The sequence below is a fragment of the Mus musculus genome, chromosome 13, assembly GCF_000001635.26.
Source record: "Mus musculus strain C57BL/6J chromosome 13, GRCm38.p6 C57BL/6J".
NCBI classification, from domain to species: domain Eukaryota; kingdom Metazoa; phylum Chordata; class Mammalia; order Rodentia; family Muridae; genus Mus; species Mus musculus.
The window spans coordinates 68,575,561-68,595,491 of NC_000079.6; the positions used below are offsets into that span (position 1 = coordinate 68,575,561).

The window sequence follows — 19,931 nt, forward strand, 5'->3', positions numbered from 1 at the left end:
TGTGCTGATTAACAAACACTCTGTACAATCTGAGCATGCATACGGAGCAAAAGAGCTGAGATGCAAAGCTGTTTTTGCCCTGGTAACAGGAATGTAACTACACTCATTTTTGGCCATCTGCACTCCAGGGAGCTGGCAGTTTACAGATGTGTTCAATCTGGATGCCACTAACAGAGCTCAGGCAGACTCATGTTATAAATGATCACTCCATCAGCTGAAGGCACCACTTATTTTGTCTACTGAACTTATTGATCCTCTTCCTTCAAGCATCATCCCCCATTAAAAGTAAATGTTTGACTAAATAAAAGCTTCCCTTTCCTTTCTACCAATCTGTGTGTCTTTTACGTGTTTTAATCAGTTAATTTTTGAAAGAAAAGTTGGATTAATCACACATTCAGAAGTTCAGCTAGGACTAACAAAGTCTAACACAGCCGCCATGTTCCTGAGATGTGTGAACAGCGGTGGTTAAGGAGAGGGCTCGGGCAAGACAGTGTCCCAACACTGAAGAAAAAAAAAGATCACTTCCTATCTCAAGTGAAAGGCACGTCAAATCCTAATCACTACGGTACGTGACTATCACAGGAGGCTCATCTCAGACCTTTTTCTTCCTAGGACTAGGACTGTAAATCCATGGACTCTGCCCTGCATGTATCCTGGGGAGTCTTCATGAATGCAGGTTCATCAGTAAGTTACGTGTAAAGCATCACTCCTGTATCTGAGAGAGTAAGACCACGCTACCAGTCATGCCGAAGGGAGCTAACGCCCACCCAGTAGCCACCCTGAAGAAGCACAATGCTAAAGGCCACAGCACTGGTCTGTTTGACCACTCCCTGAAGCTTCTCAGTACACCCTGCCATTATCTATCACAGGAAGGGAAACATGAGTGACCACAGGTTTGGTCATCAAGAGGGGATGGAAGATGTCAACCCAGGCATGTGAGTGCAAACGCACTCTCTGCTTCAGCCTAGGGGGATGGAGGAAGGGAACATCACACAGCCATGTCTCCCACTGGCACCTTACCCTCAGACACATAAAGCACTTAGGCTCAGCGGGGAAGAGGTACACAGTACTGAAACACACTCAGGAAGTTTAACACTTGATCGAACAAGTGACCCAGGATCCTCTGAAGACATCTATGTGCGGTACTATAGGAGATGTGCCTAATGGATCGAAGCATTATCCTACAATTAAACATAACTCACAAAAAGCTCAAAATGAAGGTGCAGAATGAGCAGGTAGCATGTGGGAATTGTCTGCAGCTGAAGGAAATTATGGAAGGCATGGGCACCAGGCAGGAGGAGAGGAAACATGAGAGCCCCCATCAGCGAGAAGCAGGACAACACTGAGGTCATTATTCCCATAAACAGGTCATTTACTAAGCACAGTGACGGAAAAGTTGCTCAGTTTTTTACCTAATCAAAACAAAACCACAAAAAGAAAATGTGCGCTATTATCTGGCTACAGCAATGACAAAGGCTGAGCAGCAGACTGTGACAGGACAGTGCTGAAGACCTGAAGAGAAACACATTAGGAGGACTGGGAAGGCTGTGCACAGGTTTAAATACCAAGCTGCAAACATGAAAATGAGAAAAGGGCAAATAGTGAAGCCATTGCGATGGAAAGAGACAGCCAAGACAAGCCATGTTCAGTGATGCTCAGCCTGCAGGGCTTGTCCCACTATAGGAGATGCAAACAGCACCCCTGTGTGTAGGGCAGAGAGAAGACATAGAGGTGATACCACTGTGGCCGGAGAAAATGTTCACTCTTACACATACATCTATACTGAGACACATGTGAGCTGTGCTGGGGCTTCTCTTATTCCATTAGCAGATACTGGGAGGCTAGAAGGGGGACATGGAAGATGGAGGACACAGGCCAACCAGGTTCTAGTCATCAGACCTTCCTGGGTCCCAGAGCTAAAGACTCTTAGAAGACTGTCAGTGCTAAACCAGAGCAAGTGTTTATAAGCTAACCAACTTCCATCATGTGCAGAGTTTACTGAAAAGATAGACGTGCGGTGCCCTTACCCGACACAGTCATCGGCATGTCCGGTGTCGTAGAAACGCTGGGCTCCAAGCTCCTGAAGTCGTTTATCAATTACTTTCCCTCCATTGCAGAAGTATGTGTATTCTGAGTCACCCAAGCCTGGAGAACCCAAATACACACTTAGGGAGAAGGAGGGTTCAATCATATGACAGACAGTGACACAAAATTTCTTAATACTACCCCACACTCATAAGATAGTCATCAAGTATAATGTATAGGTCCACATTTCCTTATTTGTCCCAGCAGTGGTAAGTATGCAATGTGTTTCTATCATGAAAGCACCAGATAGACACAAAACAAATACAGGCCACGGGTCAAAGAAATATACGTATTTAATCTTTCTGTTTCCATGAATTACTTTAACTATACAGGAATCTGAAATAACTGGTAACGCTGGCTTTGAAACACAGTATCTGTTCCGCACACTTTCCCAACTCTGAACACGCTGCCAAGGACAGTCTCTGAACCAAACACAGTCTGTGTGTGTGAGGGAGGCTTCTCTGGAACACAGCCACATCTGCTTGCTTACATGCCACGGCTGTTCCGAAGCCACAACAATACCCAGCAGCTATGATACCATGTGACCTACAAAGCCTCAAAAACTGATCTTCATCCAGCTGTATTCACCACTTCTGACCTGCAGGCCTTGGCACACCAGCAAGACAAGCAGATGCTGAGTAAGCCTCTGTCAGGACAGTTAAAGAACTGCGCCTGTCTCGTATGCTGAGAAAGCTAATGCTTCGCATCCACTTGAAAATTCAGAATTGGAAACTTAAAGTGTCTCCGTGACATGACATCGGAGGGAAGGTGAGGTGGGAGCATACATGGGAACATCACTGACTAGAATGGCTGGGTCAGGCTTCAATGTCATCTTTATAGAAAGCTTGAAGAACATCCGAAACACTACTTAGACATACACCAAACTGTGGCTGGGGTTCGAATGGAGAATCTAAGCAGTGTCAGTTATCTGTGCTGGATACTCTCCCAAGCATAGTTATCAAAAATGAGTCACACAGACTACATGGACCCCCGCTGCCTCTCTAGTTATCATAGTTTTCTATGATAGTCCCTCTATTTTTTAAAATCTATTCTGTATATATAAATACACACACATACACACACACACACACACACACACACACACACACACACACACGCGCGCGCGCGCGCGCGTGTACACCATGGTATAACGTAGGGCAAGTGCAGGATCTGTGGTCTGTGGCTCTTGAAGACTGAAATCAGGTCATTAGCCTTGGTGGCAAGCTGCATTACACTCTGAGCTAACTACTGACAACAGGTCCTTCCTGTTCATATCAGAGTCACTGCTGGCAGGGCAAGTCAATGTAAAGGAGTTATTAAAACTCCCTTGCGGGTTCTAATGCGCTAGCGACTGAAAACCGCAAGGCTGAAGTCAGGTTCTTAGAGAACGTAATTAAGAACATTTCCGAAGAACATAACTTGGTTTTGTGACCTGCTGTTACCTTAAACAATGAAATATACCAAGTGTCTGCACCTTCAAAGACTGCTGCTCTGTTTTAGAAGGTTTGGAGTGAGGCCTAGACATTAGTAAACATTCTGAAACAGTTCCAAGGCTGCTGGAGAGGTTCTGTACAGCGTTTGGGGTGTGGCTAAGTGGTAAAGTGCTCCCCTCACTGCAAGGCCCTGGGTTTGACCCCTCAGACACACCCAGGACAGAGGGAGGAGAGATCAGAGCATTGCTCTGGGGTAAACTTGTTCCTTGGCACTGATTTTAAACGAATCACAGTATGAGAGAATTAAGACAAATTGGAGAATGACTGACAATTCTACATTTTACATAGATGTAATAGTTATATAAAAATAAAAAGGCCTATGCAACTTTATTTCAAGATTTTGAAAGATATATTCATATATCAAAGTAGTAACTGCATATAGTAGAAGGGAAACAGTCAGTTACCCAATAATCCATATTGCAGGTGAGCAAAATAGTCCGTGGGGAGTGTCTTGTTGTGTATTTCTTTAACAAACTTCCGGGCTGTGTCAGGTGGGTCTCCTGTACCCGTGGTAGATACAACCATCACCAGAGGGCCAGTTTCTGTTTTCAGATCATACTACAAAACAAGGATGCAGTAAGTAGTGCAGATTTGTGATTTAACACGCTGGCAAGATCAAGACAAAGCAACTGGAGGCAATGAACCCACTCTCCTGTCTTGCATGCTTCCTTCTAATTTTTCTTCTGGCCGAGTTACCGTAAACATATCCTGGTCAACAGTGCTGTGACTAGATGCCTCAATAACGCTGCCCAGTAACTCAAAGGCTAGTTCACTTTCGCTGATGGCACCAGGAGGTCAGAAGAGTTTAACACTTTTCCCTCCACATGGCACACAAGAAAAGCCCCATCTACCCCCAGACTGTTATCGAATTCTGTATTTCAGGAAAACATGAGAAGTAAACAGGCCCATTATCTGTCAAGGGACACGCTGAGCAGCAAGGCAGTACATGGGTAGGTATATGCACACACACATACACACACACACACACACACACACACACACAAGTAACATGAGCAAAGGGGTTTTACAGGGTCAAGGTGAGGCAGAAACAAAGATAAAAGAGGCCCGTGGCTCTCTAGAGTTCAAGGCCAGCCTGGTCTACAAAGAGCCCTGTTCTGTCCCAATAAACAAACACACTTTAAAACAATGAAAGAACCGAGGAGCAACAGGAGCTATCCTAGTGAAGATGGGCTGCAGTGCAATGAGGCTGTGAGGTTTTTTTTAAACCTAATTCAAATGTATAATTCTGTGTTTAGACTCAGCTAGTTGGCAGGAGGATCCAAAGTTCATTTCTCCAAAGCTACAATGTGAGTTCAAGGCTAGCTTGGGCAAACCCCCTGCAACAAAAAATGGGTATACTGCCTCATTCCACAACAAAGTACAGGAAAATGCACAGGAATAGCTGCTCTTACCTTTTCTGACTCACTGATACAGTGAAGATCTGCGGAAAACCCGTGTGACACAGCCTGCTCACTTATTTCTTCTGCTATGGCCTTTGCCTGTCCTCGCTGTGTAGCATAAAGTAACAAAAACCTTCTCATCACCTCAGGTCATCAGCTGCAACTCTAACAGTGAGACTAAAAACCACAAAAGGAAGAAAGGGGTACACTGTTTAATGAAGCAGGTAGCCCGCAGGACACCCAAACATAATTTCAAACAGCCTTCTCTAAACTTGTTCCTTAGCACTGATTTTAAACGAATCGCAGTATGAGAGAATTAAGACAGGAGGTATACAAAAGTGACGTTTTTGAATTGTCCCTGATGGCGTGAAACCCACTCTTGATTTCTAGCTACTGTTGGGTCTTGCAAGTGTCTGTCATTCATTAGTGCCTAACTATAGGAGTGATCTGCCTTTCTGCCCATTTGTACTCTGAATTAGGATCATAAGCCTGAATGGTGAAGGGGCTAAGCCATGCTCAAACACAGTGTCGCTTACAAAGGCTATTGTTTCTGCCGTTTAAAAACAAAGCAAAAAAAAAACAAAAAACAAAAACAAAAAACAAAAACAAACTGTAACTCAGCAGTTAAGAGACCACTGACTGCTCTTCCCAAGGTTCTGAGTTCAAATCCCAGCAATCACATGGTAGCTCACAACCATCCCTAATGAGATCTGACGCCCTCTTCTGGTGCCTCTGAAGACAGCTACAGTGTACTTACATATAATAATAAATAAACCTTTAGGCTGGAGCGAGCAGGATCCTCCGGAGCAAGTAAAGGTTCTGAATTCAAAGTCCCAGAAACGACATGATGGTTCACAACCATCAGTACAGCCACAGTATACTCATATATATAAAATAAATAAGTAATCTTTAAAAAACCAAAACTGTAACTGTACAATGTTCACGTGAAACTGGGGAGTTCGTGTTTCCTGCTAGATCCTAATCAAAGCACTGGTCGTCATCAAAGATGGCATCATTGCATCTATCAGTAGTCAGCGTACATGGACTTTACACAGAGACGGTATTTCTAATTCATGCCTTACCCCGGAGATAACCAAGAGAAAAAGAAGATAAAGGGCTCTGGGATTCCACACTCCGCCATTCTATCCAGTGGCTAACGCTGAGTGGTAGCCGGCCTATATAAAATTATCTTTTCCTGAGTGAATCAACTCTAGTTAGTTTCTAAGCACTTGTGGCTTATCCGCTGGGGAGCTAGGACACAAACCCTTCAAAGGTTCATCGGGAAGCACTGCCACAGACTCGACAGGACCAATGGGTGACACGTGCGAGCTCACGAGGTTTTGGGAAAGGTGGCGGAGCCGACTCCTCCCAAGTGCTCCCCGTGAACCCCACCGCGGTCCGCCTCCCAAGTGCTCCCCGTGAACCCCACCGCGGTCCGGAAAACTCAGCGGCTCATCCCCACTGCGCAGGCGCGAGTCCCGGCTCCCCCACCGCTTCCGTCGCTCCCGCCGTCCCCCGCCGAATACCTCCAGGCGCGAATTCCCGCGCGGAACCCCGTTCTCCTCCGACAGGCACAGTCCGGGAGCACTGCGCACGCGCGCGGCACAGCACGCATGCTCCGCACGACCGCCAACAGACATGCGGGCGGACCTGGGCCAATCGCTGATCGCCGGATGTGGGTGGGTGGGTGGCCTTAGTGCCGCGCACGCGCCGGAATGTTCTCCAGGTAAGGGGCAGCGTCCGTGTACGGACGCTCCCAGGGCTCGGAAGCTCCGTGTCTGTCCTGTCCCGGGTGCGGCTTGGAGCCGCTCGGTAAGTGTCTCGGGATTAGGACCCCCGGGCTTCCCCACTCGTGCTCCGTGGGCTCCGGTCCGGTCGCGCGGCGCCTGCCTCCGCCGTTGCCCTGCTCCGCTTGCTTTTCTGTGATTGTGCGTGAGCCCCAGCCCAGCTTCTCAGCGCGAATTACCATGCTTTGCCCGGCTCATACCCGGAGTTTGAATCTTGTCGGCTGCTCCTCCTCTCTCGCAATTATCAACATTGACGTTCCCTTTCCCCATCACGTGAGTGTCGAGATTTGGAGGTAGAATCTGAATTCCAGCTCTTCCTCTTCGCGCCCAGCTTCACTGTACACAGAGGTGGTTTCCTTGGGCTGCAGGGTCCTTAGCGGGAAAAGCGTCAACCAGACGAACTGAATTACAGTAACCTAGCCCATAGGCAGGACTTAAAGTAAGGGCTGGGCAGCGATCGCAGTTAGGGTTAGGAGCCAGCATCTCGCCCAGACACAGTGAAGCCACAGGAAGTCAGCCCTATGATGCTTCAGTCTACCCGACAACACTAAGGTGTTCAAGGGCCACTGAAAAGAAATTTCAGAATGAGCCAGAGCGCAGCAAGGTCAATGAGTTCTGATTACTCAAAAAATAGCCTTTTTTGAAAACTGAAGAGACGCGTAAGCCTGAAAGCCTGAGTAGTAACTTATGTATAGGATTATGGGGTTTGGGGGGCTATTTAATCAGCAGCCAACTTTAAACATATTAAAGGAGACATGCCTTGGTGCACACCCTTCACTTTGTCCATAGAACATGGCCTTTGAAGAGGAATTACGTTGTGGTAAAACATTAATCTGAGATCCTTACATACACATAGGACTCAAGGAGTTTAGATATAAGGCATAGTTCATTTAAAAAAAAAAACCTAGTGACACTGCCTAGAAAGGGGTGTGCATGTCTTCTACCGGTGCCTTGTCTAGTTATGGTGCAACTGTTGGGTGTCAGCCAATTGGGTGTGGCAATCAGGACCAGGAGAGTGGGGACCCCCTTCCCAGGCTTTCTCTTGTTTCCTGGCTCGGTGGGAAAAGTAAACCTTGGTTTTTAAAATATTTTTGCAAGGTTCTTTTTTTTTTTTAATCTTTGTCATGGGATACTCATTCTTAGTTTCGTAGCGTTGGTGTTGTCTTTCTCAGCATTTGACCATGGTTTTTGTTTTTGTTTTTCTTATGCTAAGTCACATGTTGTGAATTCTATGGCATGGCGTTCATCACCCTGCGGAGGGCCTTTTGTCATAAGTCCATTCTTTGGATACCTGGAGCTGTGGTTGCTCTGAAAATTCACCCTGCCAGTCATGCCCCAAAGGCAGTCACAGATCGCCTGAGTGTGTGCTTCTGCTCCCTACAACCTGAGCTGTTCAGGGTCAGATTCCATCACGCATACTGTAAAAACTTCCACTCAGAAAAGGGAAATGACTTTCATCCCGTGGGCGAGCCATGGTCCTCCCAGGCGCAGGAATGGAACCAGCCAGGACAGAGTCTTCAAAACGAGGATGAAGAGATGCTTTTCAGGAGACTAAGCTACTTCACTTCCTTTGAGGAAGTGCTGAGTTTCATAAGTGCCCTGGACACCCTGCCTGTCCCTCTGGCAATGGCAGCTCTACTCAGGATCTGTGAGATAGGGAGGAGGGATGGTGAGCAAAGGCTGCCAGAAGGAGTGCTGGAGAACCGTGCCTTCCAGGCTCTTTGCCTCCGGTGTGAGCGAGACCCCTCACACCTGACCAATGCTGGTTTGGTGACAGCTTTGCAATCTCTGCTTACGTTGTTGCCTGCAGATCCTCAAAGTAGCCTGATGCTGAGCCTGGTGGCAGAATGCCAACGTCGTCTCCAAAGAGGCAACCTCGAAGTCCACCATCTTTGTGTCCTTGGGGAAAGTCTGGCCATGCTTCAAGGTGCGAGTTGTGAGACCCTGAAGCTGGTTGTCCGTCAACTTCAAAGTAAAAGTGTGGAAACATTTGCTCCAGAGGAGATCACGTCCGTTTATAGGATTCTGCAGGTGTGTCCTGAAGAAGTAGACAAACACCAGATGTTCTTAAACACATTAAACAACTTCTCCATTTCAGTAGTTCCCTACCTGAGCCCTAAATCCATTAGCCATGTCCTCACCGCCTTAGTGGCCCTGGACCAGACTCACGCACTCCCACTGCTTATAAAGCTGGGCAAGTACGTTGTGAGATACATCCCCCGTTTTACCAACGAAGAGCTCAGGAAGGTCTTGGAGGCGTTTGTCTATTTCGGACACAGTGACAGGTTCTTCACAGAGGCCTTAGAGCAACATGTGTCCGCCCTGTGCTTCTCCCTGGACCCCGCTGTGGCCAGCTCCGTGATGGGGTACTGCAGCAGGAAACGGATTCTCTCCAAGCCCATCTTCGACGTAGTCTCAGAGATCGTTGTTTGCCAGTGGGACAGACTTTCACCTAGTCAGATTGCCGAGCTAATTGAGCCATTTGGAAAGCTCAATTACGTGCCACCAAACGCCCCTGCCCTGTTTAGGAAGGTAGAAAATGTGCTCTGTGCCCGTTTACATCACTTCCCACCAAAGATGCTACTGAGGCTCCTTCATTCATGTGCGCTGATTGAGCGACATCCCGTCAACTTCATGTCAAAACTATTCAGCCCCTTTTTCCTTCAGCGGCTGCAAGGTGAGGCGGTTAAGAAGTGATGTATAACTTGGGATGTGGTCAGGCACTGCTTACACTGAGAGCTCCAGTGTCGTTTCAGACTGCTTGCTCCGGAAGTAGCTGGGTGGTTTTATAATTATAATCCCTCATTTACATGCCAACATTCCAAGCCAATAGTTGTTTTTTTTTTCCCCAGGTAAAGAGTCATATTTGGACAGATTGAGCCTGGCACAGCTGACCCAACTTTTCCTAACCTCCGTCCTAGAGTGTCCGTTCTATAAGGTGAGAACAGAAACACGAGTGGTGTGACTTATGTCCCCAGGATGCTCATCTTTTGTGCACTAAACATCTTCAATTTCCTTTGATGTTGGTCCCAAAGAGCAGAGCTTTCTCATAGGCTGGATTGGTCCCAGACATCTTTTGTCCTGTTTCCTCCCACCCACCCCCGTTCCCTTTCCTCATTCTTGTCCTAGAAGATGGGTTTCTGGCCGTGTAGTTCCTTAGACTTCATCAGACAAGAGAGATTCACTATGACAGATTTCCCAGCAGGCTCTCGCATTCACGTCACTGCTGTGTTACTCTAGACTGGACAGAGGCAGAGTGACTGCTGAGTGTCTCCTTAGCCACGCCCAGCAGGTTGCCCTAGTTCAGCTGGCGCTTGCCTTTTCCACACGGCCTGTTCTCCTAACTCACAAAGCTCCTGTAGAGTTAGAATTGGCATCCCCCAGGGCTGGCTCACACCCCTGCCCCTCTGTGCTCACTCAGTATCTGATTGAAGAGTAACATCCATGAATAAGAAACAGAACTAGTCTTTACAGCTGCCTGGGCTGCTCTGATGTCTGCCTACCCTACACCCTCGAAAGACTAAAACAGCCGTTTCTCCACCCAGATTTAGGGAAACCATGTGCGCTCCCTGTGTGCTGCTTTCCCATTTGAAGCCGCAGGTAGGGCTGACAAAGGAGGCGCAGTTTGTTTCTGTCCAGCTAGCAGTGGCCATGCCCGAGTGCCAGATAGGGAGCCTAGGCCATGGCTGTGAATTCTGTGGCATTGTTCTGACTTTCCACTCACTATCCGAGAGTCTCTTTAAAAACCCGTGGACTAGATTCTTAAATGGGTGGGTTGAGGTGGGGCGGGGGTTCCTGAATGAATTGTGGATGCAGGCAGACGTTTCCCCCTAGCAGGGATACACATCATCTGTGCCCAGCAGTAGGTGAAGGGGACAGCCATGACTTCCACGCCTCAGCTGTAGTGTGCTTGGTCCTTTGAAACCTTGTCATTTCTCTCCTGAGAGGGTCTGCCCTGCCACATGTTCAAATTATATTTGAATGAGCAGTAATGGCCTTGATCACGCTTTCAGATGTTTATCGTTAATTTAGATTTCCTACAAATCGTCTTTCTACAGCTTTAATTCAGTATGAGACAAGGGTTAACAGAACTGTTATACATGTTTTCTTTAATTTTTATTTTTTAAAGCAATATTGGTGATTTTGCTATGCAGAAGCTTTAAAAACTTACAGACAGATCTCTGTAGCTTCTGAGTTTCCTATCTCAGTAACATCTCATTTCTGTTTTGCCACACATTTGAATCAGCTTTTAAAACGACATTTCCTATCTTAACATACTTACAACTTAGGGATTTGTTTGTGTAATTTAAAAAATTATGTTATTTGTGTAGGAATCTGCATATTTGGCCACTGCACAATGTGTGTCAACATGCTTATCTCACAGTCTCCTGTGTGCATGTATGTGTGGTGTTTACATTGAAGAGGGTACACAGGATGCATGGGTTAACTAGTCATCTTTACCAGCTGGGACTTGTAGTCTGCCGTGGGTGGTAAAGGTTATCTTGTTTTCCAGATGACTAGCCAGCTTGTTAACCCCTTTGTTTTATCCCACTCCCTTTTCTTTAGAAATTGAAATGTCACTTTTACCACATTCTCCGATTACCATGGTTAGTTTTTATCAGTTTGACACAACCTGGGAAGAGGTAACCACAGCTGAAGAATTGCCTCAATATGATTGGCCATACCTGTGCTACATTGTCTTGATTGATTTGGGAGGGGTGGCTTACTGTAGGTAGCTCCATTTCTAGGCAGGGCTGTGTAAGAGCTGGCCGAACAGGAGCCAGCTGGAAGCATTTCTTGGTGCTTGTTTGAGTTCTTGCTTGAGCTTTCTACCCTGACTTCTCTGAATAATGGGCTGGGACCTAGAAGTGAAGCCCTTTCCTCTCCATGCTTTTGGACACGGTGTTTATCACAGCCAAAGAAAAGCAAGCTAGGGCACTACTGCTGAAAGCTTCATTTGAGAGCCAAGTGCTGGTGGCCACACACATCTGTAGTCCCAGCACTCAGGAGAGAGAGGCAGGCAGGTCTGTCGAGACCAGGACAGTCCTTGTTCGAGAACCAAACAGAAACTGTAGTTGAGAGTGATCATGACCTTGGAGGATTCCAAAGACTCCTTAACCTGAGTGTTCCCGTGTGTGTTTTACTCGTTTTAAAAAATGTGAGCTTTAGCAGCCATCTCGTGTATTGTCATTTTGAGAAAATGATGTGCCCATGTCTTAGAAACATTCCATGTATATAAAGTAATGTTGGGTCAGTTTTTTGTTCTAGTAGCCTTCAACTTACTCTGTGGCCTTATATCTTTTTCTTCTTTATGCTTGCATGTATGGATTCTAGGGCCCCAAACTTCTTCCTAAATATCAAGTGAAGTCATTTCTCACTCCATGCTGCTCCTTAGAGACGCCCCTGGATCTCCATCTGTATAAGTCTGTGGTGATTGGACTGATTGATCTTTTAGGATCAAGACTGTATTTTGCTTCAAAGGTGTTGACGCCCTATTACTACACTATAGGTAAGTAGCTAAGGGGCTTGTTGTGTCAGAAGCATTCTGTCCATGTTGAACTCTATGTGGACTTAGTAGCCAGACATCTGGGAGATGCAGAAGAGAACCTTCCCTCACCTGAAGGTGAGCAGGAAAGGTCAGCAGCATTGCAGTAGAGCTAGGACTCCGAGGTTGAGTTTCACACATTAGCCACATGGTAGTAAGTTGTCCTGGGCAGACCACCTTAACCTTTTTCTGCTCGAACAGTGACCTCAAGGCTGATGGAGTAAGTAGAATCCTAAGTGCTCAGTGGCATCCTGGCTGCTGTGTAATCCAGGCCTGTGTTCTCTGTGGCACCATCAGCATACGGAGTTACCTAAGTACACGTTTGACGAGTTGTAAATTCAGTTCCTCATCACAATAGTGATTTAGCCACACCTCAGTAGACACACGAGGCTCATTACATGATTGAATTAGACGGCCCCAGAACAGATCCTCATCTGCTGCAGAGGCCTGTCGTACAGCACTAATGAAGGAGGCCATTTCTTCCCATTAGTCCCTCTGCCCTAACTGTTCTCTCAGGTTGCTGCATTAAAGAGAGTAATCACAAAAGATAAGTGTAGGACACATCTTACTTCTCTCTTTGATGGGGCTCTTTTTACAAAGTGGATGGTAGTGTCTGTGAGGGAAGGAAGTGGATGTGGCATGCTAATGAGGCATGTGAGATGTGGAGTGCTCTCTTTATAGGCTATATTGGTTGATTTTGTGTGTCAGCATGACATAAGCTAGAGTCATCAGAGAGGAAGAGCCTCAGTTGAGGAAATATCTCCATGAGATCTAGCTGTAAGGCACTTTCTTAAGTGATCAGTTAAGGAGGGCCCAGCCCATTGTGGGTAGTGTGTTGATAGCCCTGCCTGGGTTCTGTAAGAAGAGACTGAGCAAGCCATGGGAATCAAGCCACTAAGTAGTACCTCTCCATGCCCTCTGCATCAGCCCCTGCCTCCAAGTTCCTGCCATTTCTAAATTCCTGTCCCAATGTCCTTTGGTGATGAACAGTAATGTGGAAGTGTAAGCTGAGTAAACCCTTTCCTCCCCAACTTGCTTTTTTGGTTATGGTGTTTTGTCACAACAATAGAAACCCTGACTAAGACACATGGGAAGCGAGCAGACCTGTAAGCAGGGGTGAGGTCTGCAACTGCCTTGATGTCAGCTTAGATTTGAGGGTTTTCTTTACTCTGTATTGAAGGACTCAGGCCCCTTTTTGCACAAGGAAGCAGAGAGAGTACATGTTCTTAGCATTCTGTAGATTGCTTGAAACACCACTGTTTCAGAGTAATTGAGACTTTTTAGTCCAAAGATGGTCTGTAGGGCCAGTTAAATAACCATTCTCACTGTTGGTTGTGGCCATTACTTTGCAGCCTCGGCCCTCTGATAAAGGCATTGTGGAAGAAATGAACCAGCACGAGGAACACAGGAAGATAGTGTTGTTGAGGGATTTTTCCTTTCTTTTGCCAGATGTTGAAGTTAAATTAGATGAAGATGGATTTGTATTGCCGTGTACAGTGGATGAGGATATCCACAAAAGGTAAGGAAAGTTGTGGGTTGAAAGCTAAAGACTTAAGCTGGCAAACTGATGATTCTGGAACTTAAGATACTGGGCTTCATGGAGACTGGAGCAGCAGCACAGAGCCTGCGTGGGTCTGCACCAGGTCTCTGCATATATGTTAGGGCTCCTAGCTCTGCATCAGGCCCCCAATGTATATATTACAGCTTTTAGCTCTGCACCAGATCCCTGCATGTATGTTACAGCTTTTAGCTTAGTATTTTTGTGGGATTCCTAGCTGTGAGGACAAGTGAGTCTCTGACTCTTGCCTGCTCTTGGGACTCTTTTTCTCCTGCTGGGTTACTGTGTCCGACTTTGATAGGCTTCATCATATTTTGTCATCTTTGGTTGTTATCTCTTAGAAGCCTGTTCTTTTCTAATGAGACAGAAAGGGAGTGGATCTGGAAGAGAGGAGAGGTGAAGAGGACCTGGAAGGACTGGGGGAGAGGGAAACATCAGGGGGACTGTTAAGAGAAAGGAATCTATTTTCAGTAAAAGGGAAAACGAGTGAAAATAAATGCTGAACCTATCAGTTTGGGAAAAATCCTTTTGTTTAGTAAGCAATAATACATGTAAATGTCTTTTCAACAAACTAAAGGGCAATCTATTCATGATTCCTTTGCAAATAACTGACACATAGAGCTAGTAAGGTGTACTTTGAATCGTTTCATAAATGACAGTTACCTTTGCTTTCTCAGGGTGGCGCTGTGTATTGATGGGCCACAGCGATTTTGCTTGGACAGTAAACACTTACTTGGAAAAGAGGCTACTAAGCAGAGACACCTGCGGTTACTTGGTTACCAGGTTGTTCAGGTATAGTACCACTGTCCCTGCTTTTGTTTCTCCTTCAAAATGTAGTGTCCATTACCAATACACACAGTCCAACTCTGAAGACTTTACTGGAATGAACTGCAGCCATGCAAAGCAGAAGAGAGGTGGGGCTAGGATGGTCCATTGACGACAGACGGCCTTCCTGTTGTCTGTCTGAGGTCTTGTAGGAATGCCCCTAGTTTCACTTGTGCATTGCTAGCTTAAGTTCTGTTCTGTCGACTCCATGTACAAGAAAAGCCCCAAGCTGGGTGTTGATTGCATCTATAATCTAAGCAAGAATGGGGTTAGTTCCCAAGCCCTCCCTGACATTGTGTGCTCATGGATTTTACAGGCCCAGCCTCTACTCCAGCAGACCACGAATGTTCTGTCTAGTTTATATCTTAGGAATTTGTTGGTTCAGTTTAAATTATTTAACTCACATTTTCTAGTTAGAATTTTCAAAGTTTGGTGTTTCTTAAAGTGGTACACACCACTTTTCAGCATGCTTAACTCTGCCTTCAGAATTCCTGTTACTGGAATAGCTTTTGCTTCAGTTTCTGTCTGATTTATCGGTAGATTTAGCAAGTGGTTTGAGGGTCTTCATCTACCCTTGGTCTTTTTAACATTATGTTTTCAATTGGGACTTTGTAAGGTCTGCTGTGGGGTTGTAGTAACCATGGATACATGTTCCAGTTCTGTTTAGTCTTACTAACTCCTCTCTACCTTTCTGGTGGCTTATGGTGTCCTGCTCATTACCACATTCATGTTCTAGAAGCTAGCCGTGTAGTGTATGCTCAGAAGCCATTGCTTCTTTATCACTCGCAGCCTAAACCAGAGACTCCGTGTCTTAGTGCCTGGGGCCTTGCATTATCCAGTCAGCACACATAAACCCCATAGGTACATGGCCTGCTCAGGACCATGCATCACCCAGTCTGCACACAGTTACAATGTGTTCGTGTACCCTTCCTACACATGCTCAGCCACCTAGTGCATGCTCCCAGCTCTGGTCCCTCCCCACCCCTCCTAACTCCCTCTTTCCCCATCCCTGTCTGTTCTCTTTCCCTGCCCCATCCCTCTCTGTGGGGCATTGGACTATACACAGACAGTCTGGTCTCCAGTCCAGCTGAGGTCTAAACCCCGGGACCCAATGGTGATAATTCACCTACTTGGGAAGGAAGGAGTTCTCTCATGTCTCCTGGAACCCTGGCTCCTGTCGAAGTAACCGCCCCCTCAACCCCCACCCCCGGCCAAGTGGAAAACATCTGGCAGCCCTCCCATGTCAGCCTGCCCAGAGCAGAGGAGGAACTCTGGCCAGACGTGGGCTATCCTCCCTCCCTTCCTCCTTCCCCAGCCCCTTTTAGTTCCAACACCTCTCCACTAACCCACCTCAAGCCCTCCACTTCTCTCCACTTTCTCCCTCTGCCCTTGGTGTTTCCGTAGCTGGGGCTGTGTCTGGCTTTATGTAAACTCTAGTGGTTCCTTGGCCTCCAGCTCAGGCTCACTTCTCAGACTCCCCTCGGTACTAAACTCTGTGGGAACTTAGCCTTCACATCCTCTCTCGCGTCGGGGCCAGCCTTGCTCTAGGTGCTGGGAACTCCAGGGGCAGACGTCAGGTATGACCTTTGTCCTTCCTCTGGTGGAGGAGGATGTAAGAGCTGAGGTCGAGGGGCAGCAGAGTCACCAGGAGTTTTAATGGTAGTTTTTCTTCCACAGCTTCCCTATCATGAGCTGGAGCTGCTTACATCAAGACTTGAGTTGGTGGACTATTTACAAAGGAAGCTGTTTTCTCAAAGCTCCGCTGTCCACTGGTAATAGAGGAAACTGGCTTCAGGATTCTCGGTGAAAAAGATGATATTTGTAAGAGAGACAGTTTAATCTGTGAATTAGCCACTCTATGGAAATTATGTTTACAGACTTGGGATCTGAAAAGGGTCTGCGGTTTTTCTTATACCATGTATATGTGTATTGGTGGTAAATTTGGAATTAATTTAATGCTAGTATCTTAGATGCCTTCACCGCATCGAGCAGGATTATTCAAATGCAATAAAGCAATGTAACAAGTAAATGTTAATTGTCCGTCTTGTTTTTAAGAGTTATCTGCTAATAAAAGTATGCTTTTTAGAGGTGTGTACTCTTGTTACTAATAAGAGTAAGGAAGAAATCTTTCACTTCTGTTTTGGCGAGAATGGTAAGAAGGGTGGAAGCAGCAAGCAGAGATGATTTTAGGTTGGGGCTGGGCGTGCCATGAGGGAGGGAGAAAGAGAGGGAGGGAGGGAGAGTGGGAGGGAGGAAGCTGCATTGTTACTGCACATAGTGGCCCCTATTTGTCTCCCTCTCAGGACAGATGTGAGACAAGCTAGAAAGCTGGGCTTGTGCTCTCGCCTGCATGGGGACAGTGCAGCTTACTATTCTCCATTTTGCTGAGCACTTGACTTCATACTCCCACTTTAGGCAGGGCCAAGCACGCTGTCCCAGCATGGTCTTGAGAGGCAACAACGTAGTAAGAATTGTTCAAGAATCCTGATGCCTGGGTCCATTTCCACTTCCTCACTTGCTGGCCGTGGACTTGTGCTTCAGTGCCTGAGGAAAATACCTGTGGTGGGACGTGGGTTCTGAGCCATACATGAGATACCCTCTGTGGCCCATATGATCTGTCTGAGCTATGAGGACATCCTTCTGGTCTGCAGGATCTGAGCCATGTGGTACATTGATGTCAAGAAGCCTCAGTTGACAGTCACCTGGGAAGAGGGAACGTAGTTGTCCAGGTCAGACTCGCCTGTAGGCATGCCTGTGGGAGCATTTTCTAAAGCTACTGGTTGATGCAGACGAACCCAGTCCTCTGGGCAGCGCCATTCCTATAAAAAAGCTAGCTGAGCAGAGAACCAGGAAGTATCTTTGTCCATGGCCTCTCTTCAGTTCCTGCCTCTGGGTTCCTGCCTGAGCTCCTTCCCTGCTTCTCAGTGATGGACTGTAACCTACAAACTAAAATGGACTTTCTTGCCCCTACTTACTTTTGGTCATGGGTTTATTAAAGCAGTAGAACCCAAATCAGGACAAGTTTTGTTTTATGCTCTTAAGAGATTCGGTAACAGTACCACAAAGTGTGTGGGTCACACTGGTGAAATAAAGTATTAGACCTCACGGTTTGAGGCTAGGAGTCCAGAGTCATGGTATCAGCAAGATAGGCACCTTGAAGCACTTTGAAGAATGCTTATTTTGTAGTGCCCTGGGGAGCCTTAGTCTGTTCCTGGCATGGACACATGACCTACTTCCCATTAGGGTGTGTGTGTGTGTGTGTGTTGCTACCTTTTTAAGTGGCTGTCCTCCACCAGGGTGTGTCTCAGTCCTTGCCCCTTCACATGACCATCTTCTCTTTGAAGTGTGTCCTTATATGAGCATTCTAGCCATGTTAAGGCTCACCACAAGAAAGTTAAACCTGTAAAGACTACAATAGTCAAATCATACCCACGTAGCAGGGGCACTCTGGAAGAGTGTCTGTGTTATAAAAATAGGCTAATAGTTTCTGGCTTCTCTGAGTGTCATGTCTAGGTCTCTATACGTTGAGTCTCTGTGCCTCCGATTCTTTGTGTCTGTTTGCCGTGACCACAAGCATTTGCAGGCAGTAGTTCTTAGTAGCACATATTTAACAATTCTGAATAAGGCCTAATCTTGTATTTTAAAAAGTGCAGTGGAAAAAAAAAAAAAAGGTGAAAATTGTTAGTAGGCAAGTGGACTCTGGAAGTGGCAGTGATATTATCTGAGATGGTCATTAGGGGGCAGCAAAGTTTATGGCATTGATTGAGCTAAAGGAGAAACCAGGGTGTGTGTGTGTGTGTGTGTGTGTGTGTGTGTGTGTATGAGACAGAGAGAGAGAGAGAGAATATGAGAGAGAGAGAGAGGGAGAGAGAGAGAGAGAGAGAGAGAGAGAGAGAGAGAGAGAGAGAGAGATCAGCCCAAATCTCAGGTGACAGTCATCTCAGGGTTTCAGGACATGCAATTTCCAGGTCCCTGCCCAACATCATGGACTGACCCAGCCTCTCCTGCTGCTTCTCAGTTGTCTTGGCCCTTTCTCCTGTCCCCTGGAATCACCTCCTGAGTGACTCATTAACATACAATGCCTAGTTAGACTCAAATTTAGAGGAAACTCAAGCTAAAGCAACATTTTAAAAATTGAATCTTATTGTTTTACTTTACATCCTGCTCACTGACCCCTCCCCCAGTCACCTCCTCCCACAGCCCTTCCCCCACCCCCTTCCCTTCTCACCAAAGAGTAGAGGGTCCAGCCCATGTATGCTCTTTGGTTGGTGGTTCAGACTCTGAGAGCCCCAAGGATCCAGGTTAGTTGACTTTCTTGGTCTTCCTGAGGAGTTCCTATCCCCTTCAGGGCCTGCAATCCTTCCTCCAATTCTTCCATAAGAGTTTCCAAGCTCCATCCACTGTTTGGCTGTAGGTGTCTGTATCTGTCTGAGGCAGCTGCTGGGTGGAGCTTCTCAAAGGACAACATGCTCCTGACATGGTAAGTATAATAGACCATCATTCATAGTGTCAGGTATTGGTTAAAGCAGTAATTTTTATTTGTCATCAAGTACTTGCTGAGTACCTCCTGAGCCATTCAAGATAAAAAAAAAAAAAAATGCAAGTGGCCATGCCCTGGAGAGTTTTCAGTCTAATAAAAAGACAAACTCATTGGCTGGTCAACTTTGCCCAGAATTCTGAATCTTCTCCTATGGTTTATCAGTTTCCTGTGGGTTCAAACGTTCAGTTCTGGAGGGGTCTCTTCATAGACCTGGAAGTTTTAAGTTCAAATATTCCCTCCAGGAAAGAAGAGAAAATGCTCATGAGCTCAGGACCTAAACAACTACCAAGTCTCACAAAGTTCCTGAAACTAACAAGATACACAGGGCATCTCTCTAAGGTTATGAAAGCAGTGAAAGGTTGCTGGTGGAGAAAGTAAGTTGAGCTGCTTGGAGAAGGTTCTCTAACCTGTGGAGATGTCTCTAAGTCACACAGAGGTCTCAATAGTTTGAACTTTTGTGAATTGACACCTGGGCTGGGTCTTTTGTTGACAGAGATTATTTTAGTTGTATTCCCTTCTTTAAGTAACCCTTCTTGTACACTCCTGTAAGTAATCACCATAAACATTTATCCTTTAAGTGATACTTTGATGTGATTGTTGCTTTGGTTCACAGACTGAGGTAAATAGTTGTTTGTTTTTCATCCCACAGGTCAGCTCAGGCAATCTGTGTATTTTCTTTGAACATTTTTTAGCAAAAG

At 46.3% G+C, this 19,931-nt stretch overlaps 2 protein-coding genes across 17 annotated transcripts in view; one reads left to right on the forward strand and one right to left on the reverse strand.

Annotated features, from left to right (window-relative positions):
* Positions 1–6,609, reverse strand: part of Mtrr (5-methyltetrahydrofolate-homocysteine methyltransferase reductase) — a 21,390-nt gene extending 14,781 nt beyond the window's left edge. For 2 of the 6 annotated variants that reach the window (NR_131892.1, NM_172480.3), the window contains exons 1-4: positions 6,505–6,609; positions 4,991–5,155; positions 3,983–4,136; positions 2,028–2,145 (exon numbers count right to left, since the gene is read on the reverse strand). Coding sequence is in view for 5 of the 6 variants with exons in the window: in NM_172480.3 (NP_766068.1) it covers positions 2,028–2,145; positions 3,983–4,136; positions 4,991–5,119 (401 nt within the window). In the remaining variant the exon portion in view is untranslated. Of the gene's footprint in view, positions 1–2,027; positions 2,146–3,982; positions 4,137–4,990; positions 5,156–5,735 lie in introns of all 6 variants that reach the window. The other 4 variants (NM_001308475.1, XM_006517181.3, XM_006517182.1 and 1 more) reach the window with 4 other exon arrangements.
* Fastkd3 (FAST kinase domains 3) lies at positions 6,607–16,778 on the forward strand. Of its 11 annotated transcripts, none has more exons than XM_017315595.2 (7): positions 6,607–6,704; positions 7,979–8,692; positions 9,618–9,703; positions 12,100–12,274; positions 13,760–13,829; positions 14,546–14,660; positions 16,371–16,778. In XM_017315595.2, the coding sequence occupies exons 1-7, from the start codon at positions 6,617–6,619 to the stop codon at positions 16,467–16,469; spliced, it is 1,347 nt and encodes a 448-aa protein (XP_017171084.1). In that variant the 5' UTR covers positions 6,607–6,616; the 3' UTR covers positions 16,470–16,778. The 11 variants fall into 11 exon arrangements, 6 of the variants coding, with proteins under 6 accessions (XP_017171084.1, XP_006517427.1, XP_006517429.1 ...); XR_382449.4 differs by having other exon boundaries at positions 6,608–6,704; positions 7,979–9,442; positions 13,663–13,829; positions 16,371–16,722; XM_006517364.4 differs by having other exon boundaries at positions 6,608–6,704; positions 7,979–9,442.
* Positions 16,779–19,931: the final 3,153 nt, after the last annotated feature.